Below are 21263 nucleotides of genomic sequence, written 5' to 3'. Positions count from 1 at the left end.
GCTAAGACCTTCAAGGTCTGACGGCTGCACCATAGTGCCTCTTCCAGCTGTCCAGGGAGGACATTACTCTTAGGCAATGTCACGGAACCATGAACCAGACGTACAACAACAGATAAGTGAAAATAAGAAAGCTTTATTGAAAAACAAGCTGTAAAGCAAAAGTCCAAACGGATGGCGAAACTGATGCAGAGTCTTTTGCGAAGCCAGGGGTCAGGAACCAGCAGGGTAGTCAGACGAAGCCAGGATCAGGAACCAGCAGGGTAGTCAGACGAAGCCAGGAACAGGAACCAGGAGCAGCAGCAGTCTTAGAAGCATGTGAACACAGGAGGACCAAGCAGGGAACTGAAGCCACAGACCTCCTATATATATGAGCTAGGCATCCAGCTCCTCCCAGTGGGAAGGAGGAGCCGCAGGGTGGGAGGCTACAAGAAACCCAGAAACCAAGATGGCCGCCAGCACATGTCAAACGAAGGAGAACAGCAAGAAGGTAAGACCATGACAGTACCTCCCCCTCAAGGGCCCCTCCTCCGCGGAGAAAAGAACGGTTTCTGAGGGAAGCGTGCGTGGAAGGCTCGGAGCAAGGCAGGAGCATGGACATCTGCGGAGGGAACCCAGGAACGCTCCTCTAGACCATAACCACGCCAATGAACCAAAAACTGCACCCGACCGCGGACCAGGCGTGAGTCCAGGATATTGCTCACCTCATACTCCTCACGATTGCCCACTCGGACCGGACGAGGCCGAGGAACCGAGGAAGTGAAACGATTACACACCAGTGGCTTCAACAGGGAGACATGAAACACGTTGGAGATCCGCATGCCAGGAGGAAGCGCAAGGGCATAGGCTACCGGGTTTACCCTGCGAAGCACTCGGAAGGGACCAACAAAGCGAGGCGCCAGCTTGGGAGTGGGCACCCGAAGGTTGAGGTTGCGGGTGGACAACCATACACGGTCTCCGGCCTGGTAGGAAGGAGCAGGCGCTCGTCTGCGATCAGCCTGGAGTCTCTGGCGCTGCGCAGAGACCTCAAGGGACCTCTGGATCTGTACCCAAGAAGCACGTAGGACGGAAAGGTGATCCTCCACAGCCGGAATATCCTGGGGAGAGAATACCTCCGGTAACACGGCAGGTTGGAACCCATAGTTGGCCATGAAGGTAGACGTCCCAGAGGAAGAGTTCACCGCCGTGTTCCTGGCAAACTCAGCCCAAGGCAGGAGGTCAACCCAATTGTCTTGGTGATCGGAGACATAGCAACGAAGGAATTGCTCCAAGGCCTGATTGGATCGTTCTGCGGCCCCATTGGACTGAGGGTGGTAGGCCGAGGAGAAGGAGAGATGAATCCCCAACTGGGAGCAAAAGGCGCGCCAGAACCTGGACACAAACTGACTCCCCCGATCCGACACAATCTCCTTGGGCAAACCGTGCAACCGGAAGACCTCCCTGGCAAAAATCGTGGCCAACTCCTGTGCAGAGGGTAACTTCTTGAGAGGAACACAGTGGCACATTTTGGAAAACCGGTCCACAATCATGAGAATGACCGTATGGCCTCGGGATGCAGGGAGGTCCACAATGAAATCCATCCCCAGGTGTGACCATGGGCGCTCCCCGGTGGCTAAGGGTTGCAGAAGGCCCAACGGAAGGTGCCGAGGAGACTTACTCTGGGCACAAACGGAGCATGCCGCTACATATGCGGCGATGTCGGAACGTAGGGAAGGCCACCAGAACAGACGTGAAACAGCCCAGGACAGCTGATTCTTTCCAGGATGCCCCGCGGTCTTGGAGTTATGGTAGGTTCGCAACAACCGAGTGCGCAACTCCTCAGGCACAAAACATCTGCCGTTGGGTCTCCCAGAGGGAGCACCAGATTGAGCCGCCAAAATCTGCTCACCCAGGGGAGAGGTCAGGCTGGTGCGAATGGCGGCCAGGATCTGATTCGGAGGTATGACCGAAGTCGGAATCGACTCCTCCCTGGACAGGTCGGAGTACTGCCGTGATAAGGCATCCGCCCTGATGTTCTTGGAACCGGGTAGGTAGGAGACCACGTAATTAAAACGTGACAAGAACAGAGCCCATCTGGCCTGACGTGGTGTCAATCTCTTGGCCTCAGAGAGGTAGGTCAGATTCTTGTGGTCCGTCAGGATGAGGACCGGAACCACCGAACCCTCGAGCAAGTGCCTCCATTCTTTAAGAGCCTGCACGATGGCCAATAACTCCCTGTCACCAATCTGGTAGTTGCACTCCGCGGAAGACAGTTTCCGGGAGTAAAACCCACAAGGAAGCAGAGGACCCTCTGGTGTTCTACGCTGAGACAGAAGGGCGCCTACTCCCGTCTCAGACGCGTCCACCTCGAGGACAAAGGGCAACCCAGGGTTGGGATGCGACAGAATCGGAGCTGACACAAAGGCGGACTTTAGAGCCTCAAAAGCTCGGATGGCCTCGGGCGGCCAGACCTGGGAATTACTGCCCTTCCTGGTCAGATCCGTGAGAGGCTTGGCTAGCATGGAAAAGTCCCTGATGAACCTCCAAAAATAATTGGCGAAGCCCAAAAAGCGCTGCAGGGAGCGAAGACCACTGGGCTGGGGCCACTGTAAGACAGCCGAAACCTTCTCAGGATCCATGGAGAACCCCTCAGCGGAAATGATGTAACCTAAGAAGGTTACCTGGGATCGGTGAAATTCGCATTTCTCAAGCTTACCGAACAGCTTGTTCTCTCGTAACCGTTGCAACACTCGTTTGACATCCAGAATGTGGGTCTCCATGGACTCAGAATATACCAAGATGTCATCCAAATAGACCACCACACACTGCTGCAACAGGTCACGGAAAACATCGTTGATGAATTCCTGAAAGACTGCGGGCGCATTGCACAGCCCAAAGGGCATAACCAAGGATTCATAATGACCGGTCCTGGTGTTAAACGCGGTCTTCCACTCATCGCCCGCCTTGATCCTTACGAGGTTATAGGCCGCCCTCAGGTCGAGTTTGGTAAAGACCGTGGCCCCTTTAAGGCGATCGAACAGCTCGGAAATCAAGGGTATCGGGTAAGCGTTCTTGATCGTGATGCGATTGAGACCCCTGTAATCGATGCAAGGCCTCAACTCACCGCCCTTCTTTTTCACAAAGAAAAATCCAGCCCCTGCTGGGGACGAGGATTTGCGAATGTGTCCGCGTGAAAGCGCCTCCCTCACGTACTCCTCCATGGCCTCATTCTCCGCTACCGACAGTGGATAGACTTTGCCACGGGGAGGAACGGCACCAGATTGTAACTCGATGGCACAATCGTATGGGCGGTGCGGAGGTAGGGCAACCGCGCGCACCTTATCGAATACATCCCGGTACTCCTCGTATTCAGGGGGCAACAGAGAGTCAGAGGAAGTACACAGCAACTTGACAGGCCCATGGATGCAACTAGCCCCACACTGCGGTGACCACGAGAGGATCTTGGCCGATCTCCAATCGAAAATCGGATTATGCTTCTGGAGCCAGGGGTACCCCAAGACCACCGAGTAGTGTGGAGACGAAATAACCTGGAAGCAGACCGACTCTCTGTGGACGGCACCAATGGCTAACCCCACTGGAAGGGTCTCATGAGTCACGTGTGGCGGCAGAAGGGGTCTGCCGTCTATCGCCTCAAGAGCCAGAGGAGAACCTCGAGCCTGCAGAGGAATGGAATTGGCGGCAGCGAACACACTATCAATGAACAAACCACCAGCACCAGAGTCCACCAACGCCTGGGTCGTCACCGAGCCCCCGACCCAGGAGAGGACAACAGTGATCAGTGGTTTGTCAACACGGGAAACCGGGGACGAGGAGACTCCACCCAAGATCTGCCCCCGACAGGATCTCAGGTGCGAGCGTTTCCCGGACGGTTCGGACATGCCAACCGAAAATGCCCACCGAGACCACAGTACATGCATCGGCCCTCGCGTCTCCGGAGTACCCTCTCCACCTCGGACAGGCGAGCAAACCCCAGCTGCATGGGTTCACCCCCAGACAAGTCATCCCCAGGAGGCGTGGGAGGAGAGGGAGGCACGGGTGGGACAACAAAGGTAGGCGCCAATCTGTTAGGAGACCTCCGCAGACTCTCCTTAAAGGAAGGTCTCTCCCTGAATCTGGTGTCAATCAAAATCAGGAAAGAAATAAGAGACTCGAGCTCCACTGGTAGGTCCTTAGCTGCAACCTCATCCTTCAAGGCATCCGAGAGACCATGAGAGAAAGCAGCGACCAGAGCCTCATTATTCCAGCCCACCTCTGCTGCCAGGGTACGAAACTCAATGGCGTATTCAGCTACGGATCGTGAACCCTGTCTGATGGACATAAGGAGCTTCGCAGCAGAGGCAGCACGAGCCGGCACATCGAATACCTTCCGAAGAGAAGCAACAAAACCGGAAAACTCGGCAACCACCGGATTGTTGTTCTCCCATAAAGGGCTGGCCCAGGCCAAGGCCTTGTCCGAGAGCAGCGAGATTAAGAAGCCCACCTTTGATCTCTCAGTAGGAAAGGCATGTGGCAGCAACTCGAAATAAATGCCCACCTGGTTAAGGAAACCTCGGCACTGAGTTGGCTCTCCCCCAAAGCGCTGTGGAAGGGGGGCAGAACCGGACATACCCCGAAACACCGCAGGCGCAACAACAGGTGTCGGGGTAGACTCTGGCGCAACAACCGGAGCGGCAGTAGGAGCGGGCCCAGGAGCGACAACCGACCCATCGGCAACGGGAGCGAAATGAGCCGTGCGTTCAAGCAGGGTTTGCAACACCACGGCGAACTGACCCAACAGGTGATCCTGCTGATCAAGTCTGGCAACCAGCGAGGGTAGTGAGGATGGCCCTGTACCGTCAGAATTCATGGCCTGTGGTACCGTGCGTTCAAGCAGGGTTTGCAACGCCACGGCGAACCGACCCAACAGGTGATCCTGCTGATCAAGTCTGGCAACCAGCGTGGGTAGCGAGGATGGCCCTGTACCGTCAGAATTCATGGCTTGGTCCTAATGTCACGGAACCATGAACCAGACGTACAACAACAGATAAGTGAAAATAAGAAAGCTTTATTGAAAAACAAGCTGTAAAGCAAAAGTCCAAACGGATGGCGAAACTGATGCAGAGTCTTTTGCGAAGCCAGGGGTCAGGAACCAGCAGGGTAGTCAGACGAAGCCAGGATCAGGAACCAGCAGGGTAGTCAGACGAAGCCAGGATCAGGAACCAGCAGGGTAGTCAGACGAAGCCAGGAACAGGAACCAGGAGCAGCAGCAGTCTTAGAAGCATGTGAACACAGGAGGACCAAGCAGGGAACTGAAGCCACAGACCTCCTATATATATGATCTAGGCATCCAGCTCCTCCCAGTGGGAAGGAGGAGCCGCAGGGTGGGAGGCTACAAGAAACCCAGAAACCAAGATGGCCGCCAGCACATGTCAAATGAAGGAGAACAGCAAGAAGGTAAGACCATGACAGGCAAGCAAACTTAAGGTACTAACTTTAGTGTATTCAAGGTTTGTGCCAAGCTATACCACTTATCACACAAAGCAGTGATTATCCCAAAGATACAGAACCTGACTGTGTCTGTAAACATGCACCCACAGTGACTCAAGCAACCCAGCTGCTGCTACTCTGTGTCCCTCCAACCTTCTGACAGAGGCTTGTAGGTTGGAAGTATCTCCTTTTAAAATCGCGTCATTTGCGGTTGTACTGGGCACACTCCTCCTGCTCCAAGCATACGCTTGTTTTTAAAATGGCAAATATTTGCACGCGCGCAGACGATCCTTCGCCACAGACACGCCACTGAAGGCGCTGCTTGATTTGGAGCTTCCAAGTAAACGGATGTGCGGACGCCAAACAACATGGCGTGAGAACAGCATAAGCAACCAAACATGCTTTCTCACAGCTAATACCTTACAGGTAATCAGCCCATGGTAAAAACATTATGTTTAAACAAATAAGGTGTGCCTTACCATAGCTGATACACTCACTGCTTTGCACAGGGGGAGCAAAAATGTTTAAACAAACCAGGTGTGCTTTGACATAGCTAATACACCTATTGTCTCTTGTAGAGACTAACATAGCACTCGGTATCTGTTATCTTAAAGCGGAGTTCCGGCCTCGGTGGTGAAATTTAGATAAAAATACCCCCGGGACAATCAGGGCTAGTACATTCCACAATGGATAGCCTCTGAACTGTCCCGGGTCGCACTTACCTTTTAGAAGAAATACTTACCTTCAAAATTTCTTCTCCAGCGCTGCCATCTCAGGTGTGGGCAGCTGAAGCCAGCGCGTCCTTTTCTGCATCCTCTTCAGTGACTTCGGAGTCCCAGAATGCCCTGCACCGGCCCCGCTTGTCACTTCCGGTGCAGGCGCGGCATCCCTGCACAGCTTCTGGGCATGCCCAGAAGCTAGGTAAAAAATGAAAGTGCGCTGATAAGGTGATGGAAAGCAACCTTAGAACCAATTTATGGTAAAATGGATGGGGAATGTGTATATCAGGTGCGCTAACCAATCAAATGTGTGAATAGTTCAACCAAAATGTGTGAATGGTGTAAAACTTACAACATTTAAGAAGGGGTCTGGAATAAAACCAACTAAATAACCCTATGTGGTATTCATTACAGTGAATAAATATAAAAACTACCTGGTGCTTTGCCAAACTGAACAACTAATAGTATAAATACACAAATAATAATAGGTACAGCCACCAATGTGTAACAAAAATTATTGTGACAACACGAGTCAAAATCGTGACAGGAACAGTCCCAAATGACACACAAAATGAAATCCAATTGAAAGTGTCCGTGATAAAAGCCGCTGGGCTAAAGTGTAGAAGCCGAGTGAATTGAGTTCAATATCCCACCACCAGCATAGCTTCTTACCAGAAAGATGAATTATAAGGGCGTATAAATGTAAAGATCCACTCCAGAGATACACCGAGAGAAAGGAAAAGGAGTTAAACCACTCCTGCCTCCCAGGAGGGGTGGAAGGAGATAAGCCTCTTACCAGATGAATGTATATGGAGGGCTATAAACAAACGGACACCTCTATCCTTAGCAAGATGTAGTAGTGGATCAATCCCTGATGGGTAGTCGCTGCTCTTGTCCTCAAAATGAATGGGGAAAGAAGAGGGACCGCCGATAGTGCATTATCTTTTATACTGTTTATTTTAGAAGTGAAATTGCACTTACATGCATGAAGAAAATACAAGCTTTCGGTCACCCTTGCAGGATATCAGATAGCAGCGGCTGCCTGCAGCGCGGACCGCCATATGACGCTGTGAGTGATGATTCGGCGCCTCCTCTGACGCGTTTCCTCCCGATTGGGCATCGACTGAGATACCTTTTTAACATCAGTGATGTGAGCCTCACTAAGAGTGAATTACACATCTTAGATCAAGGACTTAAATGTGCACCTAAGAGGCCTATGAACAAGTTCAATGTGTATGTTGATACACACAAATACGTTCGTAAATTGAACTTGAAGAAATACTTTATAAATAACCCTATCTCATCTATTAGCAATAAAGGGAGCGCAGGTATGGTAAATAGTGGCCTACGGAACAAGTCTGTATTTAATCCACCGGTTAGTAATAACCAGTGTGTTGAGGTCTTTAAAAGTCTAGTGTTACGGGATCTCCAGGCACTCCAACCTGGATATGAAGTATCCAAGAAATACAGACACATACAAGAGGGCCTAAAATCTTTAGAATCACGCAAAGAAATTATCATCCGATAAGGGAGGGGGAGTGGTCATCATGAACAAGTCATTTTATCATGATCAGATTCGTGATATGTTGAATGATGACCTCACTTATACTAAGCTATCGAGTGATCCAACTGCGGGTTTTGTGAAAAATATAAAAATATTGGTGGAATTGGGTTTTAGGGATGGGGTTTTAACGAAAAAGGAAAGTAACTATCTAATTCCAAGTTCCTGTCGTATCCCCATCCTGTACACGCTCCCAAAGATCCACAAAAACCTGACTAACCCGCCCCCACGCCCTATAGTGAATGGGATAGGGTCGGTAAATGCCCGACTCGGCCAATATCTAGATCAATTTTTACAATTGAGTGTGACACGCACTAGGGCATTTTTGAAGGATACAGCTGACCTTCTGTTATCGCTGGGTGATGTGATGTTGGGGGACGACTCGTCGGCCTTCTTGGTCACTGCCGACGTGTCATCTCTTTACACCATCATCCAGCATGATGATGCCCTCTTGGCGTTGAATTGGGCCATAAGTAAGAGGGATGATTTGCCGCTGGGACAGAAAGTTTTCATACGGAGAGCTCTTTACTTTTGCCTAAGTCACAACGACTTTTGGTATCAAAGTAGTTTCTTTAGCCAAAGGACTGGTGTGGCGAACGGCGCCAAATTTGCCCCCAGTCTGGCGAATATATTCATGTCGGAGTGGGAGGACAAATTTGTTTTTAATGAGGAGAGGCCGGAATTGAAGTATTACCGGCGTTTTATAGACGATAATATCTTCATATGGGAAGGCCCTGAGCATCGTCTATTGTCCTTCATGCGACATTTAAACTCAAACCAGAATAACATCAAATTGGAGTTCCAATATAATCAGAGTGAGATCCACTTTTTGGATGTGACAATTAAAAGGGATCGGAATTTACTAACCACTAAGGTGTTTTTTAAAACAACAGATCGCAATAGTTATGTTGCGATCAAAAGTGGCCACCACCTGAATTAGCTCAAGAATATACGTAGAGGCCAATTTATGCATGTAAGACGCAATTGCACATCCACTGAAGATTATATGGAACAAGTAGACATTTTGAAGGATAGATATTTGGCCAAAGGGTATGAGGAGGCGAGCTTAGATAGAGAGATTCACAAGATCTTGGAAGCCCCGAGACGTTAGGCCCACAAGTCAAATTCTCTGTGAATGATAGTGAGCCCAAACAGTGGAGTTTTCTATCTGACTTTTCCAACGACTTCAAGAAAGTGGAAGGGATTTTTAGGCAACATTGGCCTCTTCTTCTTATGGATAGGACTTTGGGACCTGTTCTGCCTGAAAGACCCTCCTTCATATATAGAAGGGCTCCAAATTTTGGAGATCGAATAGTGAAGAAGGTTTTAGATGCATGCTTTGTGGACCGTGAGGAGCACATTTAGAGGAGGGGACAGCGAGCCAGAGCAAAGTTGACAATACATGCTACATGTTTCATGTTTTCCTGCTGGTCCGGCTAAACCCATGCGATTTCTGCTCATTTGTGAGAATAAATGAGCAACAGGGTCTGGTGAGTTGCCATTCCTTTTGCTATTACCCCCGACACTTGGTGGTGGAAATTGAGGTGATCCTGGAAAACTGCACGATATATCGGCTGTTTATTGGACTTTCTGCACTTTACCTGAAAGGACTATGGGACGTTTTAGTGACTTTAAGTGATTTTAAGTGATTTTAGTGTCTTATATTGTTTTATGCCATATTTATACACTACCTACTGGTCACTTTTGCCTTTAGTCCTGTTGAGACAATTTTATATTGGATCTTGCGCTACTATTATTTATTTACATGTTTTTATCAAATATTTCTGTTATTTGTTTAACCGCTTGCCGCCCGCCCGCCGTCATATGACGGCGGAGCGGTGCGACCATTATCCTGGGCCGCCGTCATATGACGGCGGCACTTTAAGCAGGGCAGGCGCGCGATCGCGTGCGCGCCGCCCTGCACTGCCGGTGTCGGGGTGTCCCCGGGACACCCCCGTCACCGGCAGGGGGGAAACAGCCAATGGGCGTGGCTGTTTCCCACGTGATCGGCTGTGTTCCAATGACACAGCCGATCACAATGAAGGCGCCCACTAGATGACCGCGCATGCGCGATCGGGAGCGCGCAGCGCGGTCATGTCGGTGGCACTGTGTTCCGTAGGAACACAGCTGTCACCGGCGGTAGTAAACAGTCACTGACAGTGACTGTTTACTATGTGATCGGCTGTGAATCCATTCACAGCCGATCAGAAAATGTAAACAAAGAGCAGTAACTCAGTGTTACTAGCTCTTCTCCCCTCACACAGTTTCCAGTATGAGGGGAGAAGAGCTAGAAATAGTGAGTTACTGCTCTGTACACATGTCACAAAGTAAAAATCACACTAATAAAGGTCCCCACACAGTCCTCAGCCCCCCCCAATGTCACCTGTCACCCAACAGTCACCTCATCAGTGCCCAGAAATTGACACCCATAACGTTCACATGTGAGCGCAGAGATCGCAGGCAGAATCACTGCGATTCTGCCCGCGATCCGGAAATCATTGCAAATCGCGGGACGCCTGTGCGTTGCCCCTGATTTGCAATAGCACCCCAAACGCTGTGCGATGTTGCCGCCATTTCCGCCTGCCGAATCGCGGTAACATCGCGCAAACATCGCATGACGCCCAAAAAAGGTACAAGAGTTTCTTTGGAGCGTCATGCGTTGTTTGCGCGATGTTACCGCGATTCGGCAGGCGGAAATCGCAGCAACATCGCACAGCATTTGGGGTGCTATTGCAAATCACGGGCAACGCACAGGCGCCCCGCAATTTGCAATGATTTCTGGATCACGGGCAGAATCGCAGTGATTCTGACCGTGATCGCTACGCTCACATGTGAACATAGCCTAAAGTTCACCGGTCACCAGAGACTGCCATCAGTACCGCCATGCACCATCGCCCGTCACCTGTCACCCATCAGTGACCATCGCCCGTCACCTGTCACCCCATCAATCACCGTCACCTGTCACCCCATCAGTCATCGTCACCTGTCACCCCATCAGTCATCGTCACTTGACACCCCATCAGTGATCGTCACTTGTCACCCCATCAATCATCGTCACATGTCACCCCGTCAGTGACTGTCATCTGTCACCCCATCAATCATCGTCATCTGTCACCTCATCAATCATCATCACCTGTCACCTCATCAATCATCGTCACCTGTCACCCCATCAATCATCGTCACCTGTCACCTCATCAATCATCGTCACCTGTCACCCCATCAGTCATCGTCACCTGTCACCCCATCAGTCATCGTCACCTGTCACCCCGTCAGTCATCGTCACCTGTTTGCCATATACATGCAATCACTTACTGACCGCCTAACGACTATATGTGTCGGCCATTAAAAGCTAAATACTGGGGTTATGGCAGCAGATAGCCCCCATAACCCCGGTATTTTTTGAAACGGCGGGCGGTCGGCTTTCAGATAAGGGTGGTCCCAGTGGCGGATTCGCCGCGGAATTACCCTTACGGTGCAGGGAAAGAGGTGCCCCCCCCCCTCCTGCCGCGTCCCAGACGTTTTCCCAGCTTACCGGACCCGCCGGCAGCGGGGAAAACTATCCGGTCCCGGATCCTCAGAGACAGGAAGTCGAGTGAGGGCAAGATGGCCCTCACTCAACTCTATGGTCTTGGAGGACCGGAGCTACGTCAAAAGACGTTGCCTAGCAACCGGTTTAAAGGGCCGCTTTTTTTTTTTGCTTTTTTTTCCCCCTCTTTCAACAATTTTTTTTTTTTTTTTTTTCTTTTTTAGTGTAGTTGTGAGGTGTGAGGTCTTTTTGACCCCAGATCTCACAATAAAGAGGACCTGTCATGCCTATTTCTATTACAAGGGATGTTTACATTCCTTGTAATAGGAATAAAAATGATCAAAACATTTTTTTTTTTTAAACTGTGTAAAAATAAAAAAATAATAAATAAAATAAATAGGAAAAAAAAAAAAAAAAAAAATTAAAGCGCCCTGTCCCCGTTAGCTCGCGCGCAGAAGCAAACGCATACGCAAGTCCCGCCCACATATGTAAACGGTGTTCAAACCATACATGTGAGGTATCGCCGCGATCGTTAGAGCGAGTGCAATAATTTGAGCCCTAGACCTCCTCTGTAACTCTAAGCTAGTAACCTGCAGAAATTTTTAAAATGTTGCCTATGGGGATTTTTAAGTACCAATGTTTGGCGCCATTCTGTGAGCATGCGCAATTTTTAAGCATGACATGTTGGGTATCTAATTACTCGGCGTAACATTATCTTTCATATTATGGAAAAAAATTGGGCTAAATTTACTGTTTTCTTATTTTTTAGTTCAAAAAAGTGAATTTTTTTCAAAAAAATCGCATTTGGAAGACTGCTGCGCAAATATGGTGTGATAAAAAATATTGCAACGATCTCCATTTTATTCTCTAGGGTCTCTGCTAAAAAAAAATATATAATGTTTGGGGGTTCAAAGTAGTTTTCTAGCAAAAAAAATGATTTTAGCTTGTAAACACCAAGTGTCAAAAATAGGCCCAGTCTTAAAGTGGATAAATGGACAACTTTGTGTAAAGCGCTACTTGGATGTGAGGCCTATGTATGTGGCCAGGCTGTGAAAAAGTGTTACACATGTGGTATCGCCATACTCGGGAGGAATAGCAGAATGTATTTTGGGGTGCAAGTTTTGCTATGTACATGCGATGTGTTAGAAATATTGCATAAATGGACAGCTTTGTGTAAAAAAAATGTGTTTTCATTTTCTTTCCACATTTTCCAAAAACTTGTGGAAAAAAATGACATATTCAAAAGACTCATTATGCCTCAAAAATTATACGTTGGGCTGTTTGCTTTCCAAAATGGGGTCATTTTATGGGGGTTTCCATTGTCCTGGTACTCCAGGGCCTTCAAAAGTGCGATAGGTTGTCAGGAAATGATATGTGTAATTTGTGCTCCTAGAATGCCGGACGCTGCTACTCGGATGTTAGGCCTCTGTATGTGGCCAGGCTGTGAAAAAGTCTCACACATGTGGTATCGCCATACTCAGGCGGAGTAGTAGAATGTGTTTTGGGGTGTAGTTGCAAGTATACATGTGCTGTGTGAGAGAAATAACCTGTTAATACGGCAATTTGTAAAAAAAAAAAAAATAAAAAAAAATAAATCTTCATTTTGCAAAGCATTGTGGGAAAAAATTACAACTTCAAAAAACTCATCATGCCCCTTATTAAATACCTTGGAATGTCTACTTTCCAAAAAGGGGTAATTTGGGGGGTATTTGTACTTTCCTGACCTTTTAGTGTCTCAAGAATTGAGATAGGCCTTCAGTACATCAGGTGTGATCAAGTGTGATCAATTTTCAATGAATAGCACCATAACTTGTGGACTCTATAACTTTCACAAAGACCAAATAATATACACTTATTTGGGTTTTTTTTACCAAAGATAAGTAGCAGTATAAATTTTGGCCAAAATTTGTGAAGAAAAATGACTAATTTGCAAAATTTTATGACAGAAACAAAGAAAAATTTGTTTTTTCACGATATTTTCAGTCTTTTTTTATTTATAGCACAAAAAATAAAAAACCCAGTATTGATCAAATACCATCAAAAGAAAGCTCTATTTGTGTGAAAAAAAGGACACAATTTTTGTATGGGTACAGTGTTGCATGACTGAGTAATTCTCAGTCAAAGTGTGAGAGCGCTGAAAGCTGAAAATCGGTCTGGGCAGGAAGGGGGTGAAAGTGCACTGTAGGCAAGTGGTTAAGTATCAGCATTTATTGTAGTTTATAACAGCTATCAGCTGGTTCCTCCTTGAGCGCAGAGGTATTTCTATAGTCAGTGCGTGACTTTGGGATTCAACTTTACATATAGTGGTATATAGTACCCTAACTACACTGCATATCCCTTTCCTCACACTAATAATTGCAAAATTACACTGGAGCTTTACAAGCAGCAGGAGAAACACAAATGCTTCCACTCTCTTCCACAGCCTCTGTATTACAGTGCTAGAGTTTTGGCGGGGCTATGTTATATACTGGGGGGCGTATTCACTCCTGATTGGGCTCTGCACCCCGTAGTCACTCCAATCACATTTTACTGATGTTTCTGGGCCAATCATGGGCTTTTAAAGCCCAGTTCCTGTCCCATTGCATTTTGGGTGGTTCTGGTGGCTGAATTCCAAACTTTTACCACAAAAAGTTCGGAATTTGGCCGAATTTGGAACACCCAATGTTCGGGTCGAACCGATGGTCGACCCGAACTGTTCGATCACCCCTACCCACTATTCCCTTCTCCTATCCAAGTTCCACAATAAATACTAAAAATCAACACCCCTGGACTGTTTATTGAGAAATGAGACATTGGGAGTAAGGATGAATGTTTGAACTGTACCCTAAGTGACTGTCTGCAGGTGATCAGAGGAGGCCCAACAAGTCATCATACAGAAAGCCCTATGGGGACAGTGCTACATTTGGGGGCATCGTCAGGGATTTCCTCTGAGTTACAGCAGTTGTTGCTACCGGCAATTGCGCAAGTAACGCTATGTCTTCTCAAGTAAAGTGCTGGAGTGTCAGTGGGAATGCTAGAGAGTGTCCTGAAGATAATCTAGTTCACAAAGTCTGTCTCTGAAGAGAAAGTAAGGATACTTAATCCTTTCCATACATGTGGCAGTATGATAAAATCAATGATACACAAGTAACCTGGTGAGGCCAAGTGAGAATTGTCCTTATCAACTGTATATACCGTATATATGCACAAGCATATAACACGCACCTTTACTTTAAGAGGGAAGTTTTAGGGGAAAAAAAATGTAAATATTTAAAAATAACAGTACACAGCCCCTCTTATTAAACAGCCTCCCTACTGTATACATTTCACAGTTCTCCCGTGCACAGTACATACCCCCTTGTATTAAAAAGCCCCCTTTACATTACACAGCCCCCCTGCACTCCCAGGACACCCCCAGTCTCCTGGGACACCCCTGCCAGCGTACTCTAAAGTAAAAAAAAAATCCCTCCCAGACCCTTTTCATAGATGCTTCCTACATTGTGTCACTGTTATTGTAAACTGATGCCTCTAAATACCTTAGGCGAGGGGGGTAATTTTCCTTTAGCTGCTAGAAGAATAATAAGGTAAGTAGGTGCTGCCACCGTCCCTGTATGTATTGTTGGGGGTTTTTTTTGGTGCCTCAGGCCAAAGAGAATTGGGACTTTAAGGGCAAGTGCATAGATATAGAACCAAATATATAATATATATAATATAATAGATGATGTTTGATTTAAAATAAACAAAAATTTATTTACAACAGATGTAAATCCAGATATTTGTAAAAAAGAAACATATAGGTGAACAAAGTGCTTGGGGGTAGAGACCCCGGTGTGAAGGAAGTAATAAAGAGGTTGATTCAGATATGAATCAGTGACAATGGTGAAAAAGGTGACATTTTGATAGGATTCCAACAGATGTTGAAAGGGACATTTGTCCCCTAGGAGGATCCTATTGCTGACGCGTTTCGGCTCTCTCTGAGCCTTTTTCAAAGCATTGAGTCACTCTGTACTTTTATCTATGAAGATAATATATATATAAGTGTAGATCTTTATTCACGTCAAGTGTAATTTTTAAATTCCATTATTTGAGAGAAATTTTACCTACATGGATGTGGCTGACAGTTACTGCGCATGGCTCCCTTCATCCTGTTGCAAACGCAGCGGGATCGTATTATGCATATTGCCTAGGATGGTAGGATGTGATTATATTAGTGGGTAGTAGGACACATAGTATCTTATGTCTTATAAAAGGGTGAAACCACTTACATTTTGTATGAGCTGAAGGAGTTAAGATACTTCCTCCACGGGGAATAGTTTTTCCCTCTCTTATTTTCAAGTTGCTTGATCTATGTTAGAATATAGTAAAAAGTGGTCTTTGTTACCTCTAATTGCATTTTGTATAATGTATAAAATGGGTTGGTGACTTAGCCCCAATGGAGGTGTATAGCCTCCTTGTGTTTGTACAATAAAACGGTGACTTTCCGTGCCCAATGTTGTTGAAAAGTGAGGCGGTCCAAAGGAGCTTACATTTCTGAAGAAGAGACTGGTGGGGGTAATCCTTCCGACTAACGCAGGTTTCGTCCGTCCTCTTCCCTCGGCTGGAGAGAAGTGAGGACTGGACGTCGATCCCCGGCCTTATAAAGCCCTCCGCGCAAAAATGCACAACCACCACACTTCCTAATGGAGAGCCCTTTACACCTCGACATTTTGTTAACTGCCGAACGAGAGGGGTGGTCTACCTCATGAGATGCCAATGCGAATCCTTTTATGTAGGAAAAACAAAACAAGAATTTGGAAAACGTGTAAACCAACACATCAACAGTATGGAGATGTGCAACTTTTACGTACCCCTCGGCAGGCATGTGGCACATTTCCACAAAAACAAAATGCCTAAAGTCACATTTACAGCACTGGAAAGGATTCACATACCGTGTAGAGGGGGGGACTGGAACAAACACCTGCTACAAATGGAAATGAGATGGATAAGACGTCTCCAAGCCACAAAACCACCTGGTTTAAACGAAAACGAGAGTTTTCGTCCCTTCCTCGAAGGGTTGGCATCAGGAAAGACAGACTAACAAATCAAAACGCTTTACTTCTAAACAACAGTGGGGAAACATTGGCATAATCATCGACCAAGTATACCCTTTCTGTATCCAGTTCTCTATCTGCCCTCCTCCAACTGAGTTGGTATGGCTTATGGCTATCCAATCCATAAGATCCATCCATACTTCTCCTTTTTTTCGTTTTTCTTTTTCTTTTTCTTCTTTCATTTCTCTCATCTATATACTTCTCAACTAAGTTGACTCTGAATGAGATACCAAACTTGTCTATTTCAACAAATTAAAGAGATTTTAAACTTTTAATTTGTCATATATACCCTATACATTCCATATCCAATCCTGCTTAACGTGACCCAGAGACCATTCTGAATGACTGTCCCATCGGGATTTCCTCCCCCGATCCATTAGATTCACTGAGGAAAGGTCTTTATTATTGTCTTTCTGCTGTATAAACACTCCTGGAATACATACTGTATTGTACTATGCTTTGTATAGGTTTTTCGATTCTCCAAGACCATGGTCTTGACATACCATCAAGTTGAATATATACTACTTTATAGTAAGATGATTACCGAATCACTGTTTATTAATATATTTTGCTTGCATGGTTCACAAGCTGTCAGTGCTGCAGACCGGCCCCCCCTTCATCCCTGCTAATCGCACCCAGCACGGGTAGCCCCTACGTATCGTCGTAGGGGCTGTCCGGGACCCATCCAATCACCCTCGGGGAAAGGAGGGCCCCTCCTCCAGTGCTGGCGGCCAATGAGCGTCTCTCTACTCTAGCGCCTGCGCGCGCACCCACTCGGTGCAGGCGCACTACTAGGTGCCACGTCACGCTCGAACGAGCCCTCCGACGTGCAGCAGTCACTGCGCATGCGCGGAGGGCTTTATAAGGCCGGGGATCGACGTCCAGTCCTCACTTCTCTCCAGCCGAGGGAAGAGGACGGATGAAACCTGCGTTAGCCGGAAGGATTACCCCCACCAGTCTCTTCTTCAGAAATGTAAGCTCCTTTGGACCGCCTCACTTTTCAACAACATTGGGCACCGAAAGTCACCGTTTTATTGTACAAACACAAGGAGGCTATACACCTCCATTGGGGCTAAGTCACCAACCCATTTTATACATTATACAAAATGCAATTAGAGGTAACAAAGACCACTTTTTACTATATTCTAACATAGATCAAGCAACTTGAAAATAAGAGAGGGAAAAACTATTCCCCGTGGAGGAAGTATCTTAACTCCTTCAACTCATACAAAATGTAAGTGGTTTCACCCTTTTATAAGACATAAGATACTATGTGTCCTACTACCCACTAATATAATCACATCCTACCATCCTAGGCAATATGCATAATACGATCCCGCTGCGTTTGCAACAGGATGAAGGGAGGCATGCGCAGTAACTGTCAGCCACATCCATGTAGGTAAAATTTCTCTCAAATAATGGAATTTAAAAATTACACTTGACGTGAATAAAGATCTAAACTTATATATATATTATCTTCATAGATAAAAGTACAGAGTGACTCAACGCTTTGAAAAAGACTCAGAGAGAGCCGAAACGCGTCAGCAATAGGATCCTCCTAGGGGACAAATGTCCCTTTCAACATCTGTTGGAATCCTATCAAAATGTCACCTTTTTCACCATTGTCACTGATTCATATCTGAATCAACCTCTTTATTACTTCCTTCACACCGGGGTCTCTACCCCCAAGCACTTTGTTCACCTATATGTTTCTTTTTTACAAATATCTGGATTTACATCTGTTGTAAATAAATTTTTGTTTATTTTAAATCAAACATCATCTATTATATTATATATATTATATATTTGGTTCTATATCTATGCACTTGCCCTTAAAGTCCCAATTCTCTTTGGCCTGAGGCACCAAAAAAACCCCCCAACGCCTCTAAATACCTTATTACAGGGCTCAAAATTTCAAGTCATGAGCTACTGGCCAGGCCTTAAGAGTTACTCGCCACTTGTTGCCCCACCCAAACCCTACCCTGCTCCGCCCCTAAACACGCCCTCGTAAAATATCTCATAAAATTACACTGTTAAATGCTTTAGCATGTCCCTTTAAATTGCAGAGCACCCACAGCATGTCCCCTGTCATTGCAGAGCGCTCACAGCATGTCCCCTTTCATTGCAAAACGCCCACAGCATGTCCCCTTTCATTGCAGAGCGCCACAGCATGTCCCCTTAAATTGCAGAGCGCCCACAGCATGTCCACTTTCATTACAGAGCACCCACAGCATGTCCACTTTCATTGCAGAGCGCCCACAGCATGTCCCCTTTCATTGCAAAGCGCCTACAGCATGTCCCCTTTCATTGCAGAGCGATCACAGCATGTCCCCTTTCATTGCAGAGCGCCAACAGCATGTCCCCTTACATTGCAGAGCGCCCACGGCATGTCCCCTTTCATTGCAGAGCGCCCACAGCATGTCCCCTTTCATTGCAAAGCGCCCACAGCATGTTCCCTTTCATTGCAGAGCAATCACAGCATGTCCCCTTTCATTGCAGAGCGCCCACAGCATGTCCCCTTTCATTGCAGAGCGCCCACAGCATGTCCCCTTTCATTGCAGAGCACCCACAGCATGTCCCCTTTCATTGCAGAGCGCCCACAGCATGTCCCCTTAAATTGCAGAGCACTCACAGCATGTCCCCTTTCATTGCAGAGCGCTCACAGCATGTCCCCTTTCATTGCAGTGCAGAAAGTTATCGCAGGCTGCTGTGAATGGCGGCGGCGGCAGGCACAGCTCGCCATCCTCAAAATTCCACTCGCAAAATGCGAGTAGGCGAGTGGAATTTTTGAGGGCTAAAGTAGGGCTTAATCATTTAACCACTTTTAGTCTGGGCCTAATTCTGGCAATTCTCTCATACTATACATGTTTAAATCTGCTTTTTTTTGTGCTAGTAAATTACTTAGAACCCCTAAACATTATAGAACTATAAGCTCTAGAGATAGTTGTTGTTGTCATTTTTCATGTTGCCCAATATTTATGCAGCCATTTATCAAATGTTTTCACTCTGATGTTCGCAGTGATACCTCACATGTGTGGCATGGTCATCAATTACATAAGCAAACGGAACTTGAGCACGGGGGTATGGTGGTGCTTTAAAAACATTTTTTTATTATTAATATTATTTACATTTTTTTTTTTTATAGTCTTTCTAAAAAAAAAATTGGGCTAACTTTACTGCTATCACAAGGGATGAACAACATCTAGGGTCTATTAAGATCTCTATTTTTTTTCCTCCACTCTCAAAAGCATTTGATCAAACTAGTAACGGCCAGTAATCAAATAATTGAAACCAGAACTGGCATAATACACGCCGCTTCCAGCTTCATTCATCACAGAGGAGGGGACGCAAGGATGTTCCTTCTCCTCTGTCTGCAGCCAGCCCAACCAAGGGCAACAGTTCTGACGCAGCAGAGCCTGAGATTGCGGGTGGGCTGTGGCGGGAGGGGGTCCTCTTCTGTGCCCTATACATGTGATTGGGTGGCTATAGAGCCATTTGGATCACTTTTACAAGAAAGATGATAGCCAGCTCTAAAAAATGATAACCACTTGTTCCCGAGGACATACAGGAACATCCTAGGGATGGGAAATGATTAAATTCTGATGTCTGTTGTTGTTCTGTGTGCTTGTGAATTTATGTAAGAAATGTTGTCATACTTAAACCAGTGGGTCATGTAGATGTGCTGCTGCCGTTCTCTGCATTGGTGAAAGTGTCTTTGAATATATCTTTTTATAGATGTTCCAATGGGGGCTGCTCAAATAGGACACTGGAAAATATCTACAGAGTGAGTGGAGAGGCACGGTAGTTGTTCAAATGTCCCTGCCATTGTATCTTCACAATCAAACAAACAATAGGGCCTAGATGTGCTAATGACTCTTCCTGCTGTCATTCTTATACGACTTCTGCCCAATGTCATCTGAAGATCTTGAAGTGGTGGAGTCCCCCATCTCAAATGATGCAAATACGTCTGGGTGGAGAAAGCTAGGGTTGGTCCAGGGTATAGTGGTTATAGTGAATAATGAGCACCATATGAATTGTCATGTTTCATTCCTAAGTAAGAGAGCTAGGGACTCGGTAAGAGAGGTTTGTTGAACCTGTGCACAAATAGTAGGAAAGGTCCATCTCCATTCCTTTACTGCATTTATTTGTCATCATGTTACCAGCAAATTAGGTGATACTATATTGAGTTATTTATGGAAGGTCTACTTTCATTTCTTGATATCAGACAGTGCTGTATACTGTATATAAAGCTCATGCTATGTACAGTTTATACAGCACTTCTCTTACTTTACAAATGGTTTGTTTAGACTAGCTTAGTCCATTTGAACTATTTAAAGTCACAAGAAACTTATAATAACACTTTAAATATATTATAACTTTTACAAATAATATATTTAACCCTAAACAACCAGCAAGCGCAAAAATGTTCCTATGCACTGTAAATTTAAAGCCATACATTTAATTTTTCACTGGTGCTGGAATTATCATCAGAAGATTTAGAAAATAAACTGATTGCATTTTAGAAATAGACACACTTAAATGTTCACTAACCCTGGTAGTAGCATAAAGTTCAGATGATCTGCGCGGTCTCTTTCTGCTTTGTACAGCTGCGTGCGTTCCTCCACTAAATGCTCCAGGTTTCTGGAGTACATTTGCAGCCGCCTTATTAAGGTGTCCATGTAACTTTCATTGGTCTGATTATGAAAGTTGCTGCATACAGAAAATAATTGTAATACTGTTAAAATTAGAAAAAAAAAAAAACAATCATAAAATACATACAAGGAAAGGTTTAGGTAACCATCCATATCAGAATTGGCCTCTGTAAAAAAATAAGCACAGAGGCACAGAGGAAAAAACAATGATTTCTTCAGAATAGCAAAAGGTAGGAATCTGCAACAAGGTTTGTTAAAAGCCCTGCAATGTAC

General features: G+C 46.1%; 1 protein-coding gene across 1 annotated transcript in view; it reads right to left on the bottom strand.

Moving 5' to 3' along the window:
* Window positions 1-21263, bottom strand: part of GUCY2C (guanylate cyclase 2C) — a gene marked incomplete at both ends in the record, with an annotated part of 728187 nt that overhangs the window by 208028 nt on the left and 498896 nt on the right. Inside the window, one exon of the mRNA XM_082266300.1 lies at window positions 20890-21048. Within this exon, the coding sequence (XP_082122426.1) occupies window positions 20890-21048 (159 nt within the window). The remainder of the gene's footprint in view (window positions 1-20889; window positions 21049-21263) is intronic.

The sequence above is a fragment of the Pelophylax lessonae genome (assembly GCF_965119305.1).
Source record: "Pelophylax lessonae genome assembly, chromosome: 8".
Lineage (NCBI taxonomy): Eukaryota > Metazoa > Chordata > Amphibia > Anura > Ranidae > Pelophylax > Pelophylax lessonae.
The sequence above is the reverse complement of the archived record's forward strand: the minus strand, read 5'-3'. Positions and strand labels throughout refer to the sequence as shown.